At 32.0% G+C, this 11,265-nt stretch overlaps 1 protein-coding gene across 1 annotated transcript; it reads left to right on the top strand.

Annotated features, from left to right (window-relative positions):
• Positions 1–4,255: 4,255 nt before the first annotated feature.
• LOC110722847 lies at positions 4,256–9,835 on the top strand. The gene is made up of 9 exons (XM_021902148.1): positions 4,256–4,707; positions 4,857–5,011; positions 5,788–5,969; positions 6,675–6,959; positions 7,044–7,102; positions 7,194–7,230; positions 7,344–7,415; positions 8,474–8,801; positions 9,090–9,835. The coding sequence occupies exons 1-9, from the start codon at positions 4,602–4,604 to the stop codon at positions 9,444–9,446; spliced, it is 1,581 nt and encodes a 526-aa protein (XP_021757840.1). The 5' UTR covers positions 4,256–4,601; the 3' UTR covers positions 9,447–9,835.
• The last annotated feature ends 1,430 nt before the right edge of the window (positions 9,836–11,265 follow it).

The following is an 11,265-nucleotide window of genomic DNA, read 5'->3' as shown; positions in this document are numbered from 1 at the left end:
ACCTTATTCACCACCCTAACCAAGATCCGCACCCACCGTACCACAACCCACAACCCACCTTATTTCACCACCCTTCATCCTTTTCACCCAAACCCTAACCCTAGATCGACCCAAAAAAGCCAAAACAACCTACTAGTCTACCACCACCGCAATTCAATCACACACCACCATAAAAACAAAGTAGAAAAAAAACTCAAACCAAATTAAAAGAAAGAAAAGGAGGACATACCTCACATTCCACCGAAAAACCTCAAATTTGGGTTTCAAAGGTCAAATTCGACCATCTAGTGTTTTCATGGTCGAATTTGACATGAAACCCCTTTAGTTGATGCCCTTTATTGAGTTCAAACTTCAAAAAACCTCAAAAATTCGTCGAAGGTGATGCAAGTGAAGGTGGAGAAGTGAGAATTGAGAAGAGAAAAGGATAGAGAGTGAAGGGAGAGAAGTGCGAACTGAGAAGAGGAAAGGAGAGAGAGTGAAAAACGACTGAGAAGAGGAGAGGGAGGGTGGAGCCGCGGAGAAGATAGAAGAGGAAAGGAGAGGTGAAATATGAGAATTAGGGTTTTTTTTTCCTTTATATATTTAGGGTTAAATCTGTTGGGCTAGGGTAATTTTTTGGGTTTGGGCCTAATTTCGGTTTGGTTCGGTTTTGTTCGGTTTTTCACTTTCTCAAACCGAAACCGAATCGAAAACCGAAATATTTTTTTTTTCAAAACCAAAACCGAACCACTTTAAAAAAAAAAACCAAACCATATTTGTTATTCAGTTTGGTTTTCGGTTTGGTTCGGTTTTAAACCATTTCACCCCTAGTCTCAGCATTCGTCCTCCTCCCGCTTCGACTGCGGGGAAGTGTTAGATAATAGATTTATATATTATCTTGTTAATATTCTGTAAAATATATGTTGTATAATTAGGGCTCTTATTATTAGGTTATATATATATATATATTGATTAATGAGAATACTCCAACTAAGGAGAATTACACACTTCTACAATTTTTCTATACATATTTTCAGCTATGCATGAATAGAAATATATATCAAATACATTTGCATTAATATAATAATTTAAAACCCTCTAACCATAAATTGGTGATGCCGGCATTGATGTAGTGCATGATTGTGGGGAGTAACAAGCATTATAACTTTTATAAGGTTCGAAATTGGGAGACAAGTGGTATATAATCAAAGATTTATATTGGTAATGTAATCTTATACTATGAGATATTGATAGAATAAAGAGCTTGTCTATTGCTTTATGCAATTATGCTGATAATCAATTTTTTAATGATCGCAACTTGATTCAATCTAATGGAATTTTAAGATTTTTTTTTTATTTTTTTTGGCAACTAATCATTCTTAAGTTAGAACAAATAATCACTTCTCCAAGGGGTGAACAACGCTACAGGTAGACTTTTTTTATGTTTCTTGTTTGGATTGACAGGCTAGCTTAATTGTGTTTGATTTAAATATTACTTTGTAGTTGATTTGAATATCTTAACCCTTTTTTTCTCAAATATATAATATGTAATTATGTACGTATTTTGTATCAAGTGAGTGACTCTCAAACCTTTAAGAATTGTTATGAATTATGATAGTGTCTAAAAAGGAAATATATATTATTATCATAGTATATCGTCTAATTTCAGTGTCAATGATCACTTTAATATTTCAATTCCCCAAACTCCTCTCTATATGATAAAACATACTTTGCATATATATATTTCATTTATTATATCTCATATTTGAAACATATCTCTAACTCGTCATTGCATCTCTCATTGGAAAAAAATTGTATACTCATACATGATTTACATCAAATTTATTTACATTTCTTATTACAAACAATTTCAATATTAATGAACTTCATTAGTCCAAGCATCAATCGGCCACACTCAATTTGAAGAGCTTTTTATACAACTAATACAAGTACTAGTAGCCAACTAGCCGTTAGGCCCGTTACATGCTTGAATGTATGAAAGAGTGGTCTACCACATTTTGCATTACAATTTTACAATTGTTTTATGTTGTCACGTTGATCTGGCCTTTTGAGTCTTTAATCTTTACATTGTGGGAATATCTTCTTTTTATATATATAAATATAAATATATATATATATATAAATATATATATATATATATATATATATATATATATATATATATATATATATATATATATATATATATATATATATATATATATATATATATATATATATATATATATATATATAACCAAATATAACGAAAGTGACAGAAAGATATTCTACCAAAAAAAAAAAGCAGTAGGAAAAGGTGAGAGCTCATGAAATGATCATATAAAAACAATAATTTTGATGGCTTAATTTAAATACTCGTATAAAGAACCAGAATTCGAATTTAAGAAAGAAAAAAAAAAGTGGCAGAATCTTTGCTCAACAAATGACCATCAAACAGCATAACACGTTTCTAAGTAGCTTATTCGGTCATAATTCAGTGATTAATTAAGAGAAAGACCCGGGTTTGAAGTTAATTATATATTAAGCCTAATTGACAATCTTATTCTATACAAAAAATATATCATCTCTCGATAACCATGTGATAGCTCTGATGAGCTTCTTGTTTGGTTCTATTCCATTTTCAAAAAAAAAAACATTTATTCCCTTACATGAATTACCACCTACTTATTTAATTGGAAGAAAATTTTATGAAGTTGAGTTGGAACTTTGGAGTTTGGATGGATAATTAAATTGTTAAATACGTCTTGTTTCAAAAATTGATGTATACATCGTCAATGAAAGAGTTTTACCAGATTATCATATTCATATAGTGAAAACATTAATACACAAGGTTACCCCGACTTTTCAATATATTGAGACTTCGAAAAAAAAATCTTCACTACTTGTACGTACTTTGATCTGGATTATAATATATATATATTACTATTTTTTAAAATTATTATATTACTATTTATTTAATAATTGAATTAAAAGAAAAGAAGTGAGAATTGTTTTTAATTTGTATATAGGGTGTTTTTTTTTTTTTTTTTTTTGAATAGGGGTGTTTTTATACAATTAACTTGAAAGATTACTTAGAACATAACTCACTCTTTGGTTAAGTAACAAAACTAGTTTACTAATGCCTACACAAGTATAAATGTTGAAGTTAAAGCAACTCTAAAGTAACCTTGGCTTCCGGATATAGTAACAGTGCAATTTAGGAGCTTTCTTAACCATTATTAGTACCTACTTTGCATAAAATTAAACGTGACATCTCTAAATATGAGAATATTTCTTCAAAAACTTATGTTTTTACCTACATTTCTTTGACTTTGGAGGTTCGACAGCAAGGAGGTTTCACTAATTATTGGCATCAACTACTTATTATTTTATTGAATATTTGTATACGAGTACCAACTTCACCTAATGAATCCAAAAATGCTCCATTTTTATGATAATTATTACTTTGAAGAAGCAAATTTTTTGTGTTATTCAACGTGTATGCAAATACTGTTCTGATACATGGAACGAAGTATTAATTAGTACGATGTGGAAATTGTGGATGTTATACCGCCAAAATGGTATTTCAATGAGTAATTTATTTCTTAACTTCTGATAATCTACACACAATATTTTATACTATGAACTTAGTAGTTTATTAATTAAAAGTTAAAAAAATTACATTAAGGCCTAATAATTTAGTAGTACTACATTCTCCTTAATGATACTCGTCAATCATCATTTTAGGAAAATTAATTCTTTTATATGATAATTCAGAAAAAGTGATAATAATGTCGTAATTAAATCCACAACAATAACAAGGCCTAATTATTTCATATTAGTATAACTGTATAAGTACATATAAATTCGGACACAGGATCTGTTTTCATACGTTTATTTTCAGTTCAATTTAGTTCAGTTCAGTTCAGCTCCTAATTTCCTTCTCTTATAAAGTAATTTCAAGTAAATTCAAATTAGTCTAGTTGTATAGATAATAATGAAAATAAAACAATTGAATATAGCACACACCATCAAATTAGAATCAACTCATATACTACTATATAAGATGTTAATTTGAGAATTTAATTGGAAGAACAACAACAAATCAATATAGATATGAGAAATATTAGCAATAATAAAATGCACTATAGCAAATATATTCAATTAGACGCTCAATTAGCTTTTCTTTAGCTTTTTTAGAGATCTAGCAAATCTACCAATTATTAAAGCTTTGAAGATATACATATTAACGTTGTATAATAGGCTACTTTAATCAACTTAGCTCTTTTCTCAAAATTATTTAACATAATATCATCATGTTTTTTTTTTCTATCATCAACACGGAAACGCGTCTTAAGAACATAAAATCAAGACAGATATTAATTACCAATATACTATGCAAAATACACATTTCTTTTCTTTTCAGAAAACACCCAAAAACAAAACAAAAAAAACGAAAACATAAAACACCAATTAACTACCCACAACATAGCACATACATTGCCATTTTCCTCATTTCTTGTTCTTGTTCTTCTCTTTCTCTCTCCTCCTCTGTTTCTCTCTTTCTCTCTCTAAGAAAACAAACAAAAAAAAGAAAAAAAAAATTCAAAGCTTTCTAAATAATGTCATATGTAAACAGATCAATTCTCATATTCTTCACCCTTTTATTCTTTTTCTTCACATTTTCCAATGCATTTCAAGATTTGGGTTCTTCTTCTTCCTCTCAAGGTTTGCACACTTTCACTCTTTCTTTCACTATTCTCTCTCAAAAATTTGAAATTTAGAAGATTTTCACTTCTATTTTTAGTTTATATCATGCAATTTTCAATCTTTTTAATGATTTGGGTTTTTAATTAAATTAAATTTAATGTATACAGGGGTAATTAATAATAGGAGGTCTGTTGCTGAAAATACAACAGAAGGAAATTCTTCATTGAAATTGGCTGCTCACAACACTTACAGAAGGGACCCACTTAATCATTTTCATCGCTACACTGGTGGTTGGAATATCACCGATAAACATTACTGGGCTGTTAGTATTTCTTTCTTTCTTTTTATTATCTATTTAATTTTTGTTTTTTTCCTGCCCTTTTTTTTTTTTTAATGATTAATTTCTGGGTCACTGGGTTTAATTATTATATTGGTGTATTTTGGATTATAAAGTTGAAATTTTTGTTAATTTTATGAGGTTTTGGTATGGCATGATTTTAATTTAGGTTATTTTAGCTGTAGAATTTCATAATGGAGTATAATCATCTGTTTTCTTGAAATTGTCTAGGTTGTTTGCTGAGTCTTTATGAAATTTACCAATTTTTTTGGGATTAAGTTTGATTATTTGCAGTTAAAATAATGGGTATTAGATTAAATTTCAATTTTTTTAATATAAATTGTGAAGTTGATGTATTTGTTGCCTGCACGTTTTCTTGTATGGTACTTGAATTTGAATATTGGCTTGTTGGTGGAGTGAATTGTGTTATTTAGTAGTTTATTAATTTGTCCGAAGATTTGGATTATGGATTTCAGCTTCATTGTGAAGTTTGGTTCATGGTTTCCTTATTGAAATTTCCAGATTAAGTGTAATGTGGTTTGCTGCTTGTTTTCATTTTACAATTTTGCTTCAATGTGTCTTGATTTTTAATTTCTTGCACAATGTGTTGTATCCTTATGTTTTGTGTGGCCTTAATTTTGTTATGATTCTTGTATTTATCGATGTTCAGTTTTTTCTACCTGTTGAGTGCTATTTAATTGCAGTTTTGATGGGTTCTCTATGTCGTTCCACTGCTGACATTTTCGTGTTACTTAATGCAGTCTGTGGCTTTCACAGCAGTCCCATTCTTCGTTGTTGCTCTAGTGTGGTTTTTGATTTTTGGGTTAAGTTTGATATGCACCTGCCTATACTTCTGCTGTTGTCGAAAAGCTCCTTATGGGTATTCTCGAGTCTGTTATGCACTTTCGCTCATTTGCCTGGTACTTTTCACCATTGCTGCTATGTAAGTATTCCAAGTAACCCTTTTCTTTATTTTCTTGTCTCTAAGTATCGACTCTAATTGGGAAAAAACTATAACATAGTTGTAATGTACTCAGTACAAAGGTTAGAAATCTTTGTACTGACAAAACAGTTGATACAATTGAAAGTGTTTATTGTCTCAAAAGTTGTTTGTTTTAGCTAGTTAGGCTGCGATGATTGTTAACCATGGAAATTTTGTATCAGACTAATAAAAGCACAGATTGTTTTGGTTGATTTAATTCTAGAACTTTGCTATGAATGTGACTGAACTCAAAATTATAAAGTTTGTGCTTATTGGTAGAATCTCAAAATAAAATTATGTTTTTTGAGATAGAAGTTTTGAGTATCTGGGGATTTTACTCTTGCCACTATTTTTCAACAACTGCACCTACATGTCTATAATGGCCACTGTTTCTGATGGCCAAACACCTACGACGGTCACATGTGCTATGAATTGTGAAGCCTTTTTCCCCTCGTTGCCAAGTAGAATTAAAAAAAATGTTATATTTGCCCTTTTATTTCTTCCTTCATAACTAATTTACAAATCTAAAGTTGAAGCTCTTCTTGATTTATTCACCTCCCTCAGTGTTGCTACTGGCCAGTGTTGATTAGATATGTAGATCTTGTATAATTCCCATTTCCAGTCTATTATACATGACATGAATTGTATGTTTTGTTACTGCCGCAGTATTGGTTGTATATTTCTCTATACTGGCCAGCAAAAGTTCCATAATAGTACCGCAACGACACTGCGTTATGTTGTAGATCAAGCAAATTATACTGTTGAAAACCTTAACAATGTCTCACATTATCTCGACGAGGCAAAAAACATTGGTGTGGGGCAGATGAGGCTACCAGAAACTCTCCAGAACAAGATCAGTGATATTCAGACGAAGATGAGTTCTGCTGCCAATACTCTTGAATCGCGAACCAATGAAAACTCTAAAAAAATTCGGCGGGTCTTAGATTTTGTGTAAGGCTCTTGCATTGTCTCTGATACTGATTTTGATTTTTGTGTTTTGTACGTTATTGACTCTGGCTGTTACACTCACTGTAGGAGATTAGCCCTGATTATTCTTGCAGCAGTAATGCTTTTACTGGCATTTGTCGGATTCTGTGAGTTACACTGCTGTCTCTTTTGGACTTTGATTTCCCTGACACTCTTGGCTATCATAATCTAATTATCAACTATGTTTTCTGGTTGCAGTGCTGTCAATTTTTGGAGTGCAATGTCTCGTGTACACGTATGCTTCTTCTTCTTTTTCTGCTGTATTTTTTTTCTTCATTTTGGCATTGGTGTCTGTTGTTCTAATTTAGTTTCTTTCTCACTTGCTTTGTGTCTTGTATATGATTGCAGACTGGTCATTGTAGGTTGGCTTCTGGTGACAATAACATTCATCTTATGCGGAGTTTTTCTTGTCCTCCACAAGTAAGTTTGACTGTAAAGTTTCTCATGTTTTATTGGGATGAATTGCGACTTTGTGTTATCCACTCGTTGGCACAAAGTAATAATTTAGGACTCTTATTTAGTGACTGATGTGTTGAATGAAATTGAGTGTCAGCTTTAGTGTGCTTGTAATGCGTTCTGGACTGTGCTGTTTGTCAAATGATTGCATTATTGTTTTGTTCAATATCCAGTTTTAAACTTCTATGTTTCTTATGAATGCATAGTGCTATCTTGAATGACTTCATCAGAACTTGTGCTTTGCACTTACTGCATTGTATTTGCGAAGCTGATATCACCTAGATAAATGTTAGATTTGTTCTATTCTCCTGCTGTTGTTGTTGTCTTGACTTAAGTGGGTATGTTTGTGGCTTAAATTTGGCTTCTATAGCTGTTTTCATGAAAAATTCCTTGAAGATTGCGTCTTCATGGACATTTTCAACGGTCTCCAAGATGTATATATTCCTGACCAATCATTTTCATTTGTTTAAGGAGATAGTGGCTTGGTAATTTGCTTTGCATTTTTATCAAAGAAAAATATGACTATGGAAGCGTGAAAATAACACAAGCACAATAGTCAGATTCCATGTCATGCCGGAATACATGAGATATATAAATTATTTCGTGAATGAAATTATAGAAAAGAAGGTGCTTATATCTAATACCCCCTTCCTCTAGAAATAAATCAGAGAATAGAAAATACTTTAACTTTGCAACAGTATGATGGCTGGTTTATAACTTTTGAATGGGAAAAGAGTGGCAAAGAGAGCCCAGAAGCAAGTTCTTTTTCCAAACATAAATCAGTATTGCTTATCTCTTGCATTTTTATATGCTGGGAGGGGAGTTGCATGAAGATATCATTTTTTGGGTCGAGAACAAAAATTTAGGTACACAGGTTGGACAAGATAAATCTCTGAAGAGGTTACTCTTTATGTATACATTTTTTGGTTATTCACATTAGTGTATAAAAGGTATAAAATGCAAGTATTAATGTGTAGGTATGAAGTCTGACTATATTGTGGTTTATATTGTGGTTTTACCAGTGTGGTTGCAGATACTTGTATTTCCATGGATCAGTGGGTCCAAAACCCAACATCACACACAGCCTTGGATGACATCTTGCCTTGTGTGGATAACGCAACTGCACAAGAAACTTTGTTACGATCCAAAGAAGTTACTAGTCAACTAGTTGGCTTGGTCAACTTGGTGATTGGCAATATTGCTAACACTAATGTACCTCCCAATACTCCTCCACCATTGTACTTCAACCAATCAGGTCCATCGGTGCCTAATCTTTGCAACCCATATAACTCAAATCTGTCTAATCGCACATGTGCATCGGGTGAAGTTAACTTCAACAATGCATCCCAGGTAAGAATACTTAATGCACCTCTTCGCTTCCCTTCCAAAATCTCCCACAAAAGCCCTCTGTAATTAGTGTAGTTTTTATTCAAATAATCTAATATGGAACTTCAGTTTAGTTCTTTTTCCTAAGTATATGAATAATATGCAGACAAAAACAAAAGTCTGCTGGTGAAATAGGCCCTGAGTGCACAGGACTTTGCATCAGGAGCTGTCTTTTATTTATTAATATGGTCATCTTCAAAACATAAAATATATCGTGTTATGATCTGAGGATGTTTTTTTTCTATCATATAGGTGTGGAAGAACTATGTCTGCGAGATTAAAAAAGTGAGCGGCAATGAGATTTGTACCACAACAGGACGGTTAACACCTACAATGTATAGCCAGATGAATTCAGCAGAAAATGTGGGCTATGCTTTGAATCATTACACGCCATTCTTGGTTAATCTTCAGGACTGTACTTTTGTGCGCAGCACTTTTAGCTACTTCAGTGCCAACCACTGCCCTGGATTGAGGAAATACACCCAATGGATTTATATTGGTCTGGTGTTGGTGTCTGCTGCTGTTATGTTTTCTTTGATCTTCTGGGTTATCTATGCCAGGGAGCGAAGGCATCGTGTCTATACCAAGCAATTCATGGCTGGCCACTAAAAAACCTTCTAATATGCTCTAGGGGGAGGCAGAACTGCAGGAGATATTCGAGTTGGATATTGTTCATTCTTTTGTGTATACAGATGTAGTGTGCGAGAGTTCTTTGTACATTATTGTCATTCGTATTTTCAGACCTAGATGGACATTTATGTGAGTATATGTTAGAAATAGATACAAATGTCTCATCATTTCCTGGTATTGCAGTTTGTTGCTGTATGACAGTATGAGGCTTTGTATTGAGACATATTGATACTACGGAATTGTACTAGGGAGAGAATTAGCTGCTAATCGTACATCTGTTAATGTTTTTAGTGTTCATTATAATTCTTTAATGTCATTTTTCTTTGTGTAAACACTTTTTGAATCCATACATGGTTTTACCTGCCTTCAGTTAATGGTTGTGCTTGTGCCTGTGTGATCTTATTGTACCTTGGTTGGCCTATTTCTATTTCTTCAAGTATGCTGTCACGGAATTGGTCATGGTCATACATCGGCTCCATTTTGTTGTCACATTATTAATTCAAATTATAATGAAAAATGTCAATTACTTGGAATACTACTTTACTGAGTTTGTTATGATACATTTGGTGGAAATGCTTAGAATGAACTCTTGCTTAAGAAAAGTACTCAACCATTCACATACCTGAAAAGACCAATTAGTGATACAGAAAGTGTTTTAGCCCAATGCTAAATAGTACAGAACGTAAGAAGGATAGGGACAGAGTGAACCATATTTTGGGCCCATGATAGGAATACGGATACAATACCTATACATACGTATAGTAAAACAAAAGATGAAAGATAACACGAGAAAATGAAATGTTATTAAAAAAAATTATTCAATTAATAAAATCATGAGGACCCTGACTAGACCTTAAGTATATTAAAATTAATACGCGACTTACATAAATATGCGACAAATTGAATAGAGTTCAAAGTTGTATTCAAATATTAGGGGTAAGCAAAACAGGCACTTTAATTTGTGGTTGAATTATTTGGTAATATGTCATCATCAAAGTGGCATAGTGTAGTTCCTAGAATTGGTTTGCTTTGCCGACTTATATACCTGTTCACTGCACTGAAACGTCCATTTGTAATAATAGTATATATGAACGAAACTTCTTAACTTTAGAATTTGTATAAGAAAACAACTTATAACTAATGTAAGTCACTGCCACAGACAAAAGGCACCCAAAGCCGACATCTTTAGATGTTATTAAACTTCATCAAGTTTGATTACTTGCCCAAATTGGCTACTTTCAAAGCATTAATAAATGCATATATGGAAAACACTTCATGATATTGTTCTCACGACACTGATTCGGTTTAATTAATTGGTTCTAGGTGACTTGTCATATTATTGAAAGCCTTAGATAATATATTGTAACGTTGATGATAAAGTTAGAGCTACTCAATCAATAATTCAAATCATGCATTGCCGCATTGGTGAATTTTAACACAAAGTAGTTATTATACATTTTTGCTTTGATAAATGGATCAACAAGTGATTAGAGAACAAGTTAATGGGGTGGCCAAAATATAATGTTTTAGGCCTTTTTTGAAGATATTTCTGATGTCTCAACTTATTAGGCTTGTAAAGAGGCAGACAAAATCAAAGATATTTATTTTGTTATACTCGTACAATAATTAGACTTTTAGTTTATAGAATGCATTGGAAAACTTTATTGTGCCAAAATACTACCTCCGTTAATTATTATGTGCAATAAAGGGGTATTATTTGAGAGACATAAAATATTCCTTTGTTGCAAATAATAATTAACGGAGATATTATAATGTTTTAGGCTTCAATACTCTGAAG

This window comes from Chenopodium quinoa, unplaced genomic scaffold (assembly GCF_001683475.1).
Source record: "Chenopodium quinoa cultivar QQ74 unplaced genomic scaffold, ASM168347v1, whole genome shotgun sequence".
Classification (NCBI taxonomy): Eukaryota; Viridiplantae; Streptophyta; class Magnoliopsida; order Caryophyllales; family Amaranthaceae; genus Chenopodium; species Chenopodium quinoa.
The sequence above is the reverse complement of the archived record's forward strand: the minus strand, read 5'-3'. Positions and strand labels throughout refer to the sequence as shown.

Coding starts and splice junctions, on each gene's coding strand:
- LOC110722847 (XM_021902148.1), top strand. CDS start 4,602: ATGTCATATGTAAACAGATCAATTCTCATATTCTTCACCCTTTTATTC. Junction 5,012..5,787: donor CCGATAAACATTACTGGGCT/GTTAGTATTTCT, acceptor TACTTAATGCAG/TCTGTGGCTTTCACAGCAGT. Junction 5,970..6,674: donor CTTTTCACCATTGCTGCTAT/GTAAGTATTCCA, acceptor TTACTGCCGCAG/TATTGGTTGTATATTTCTCT.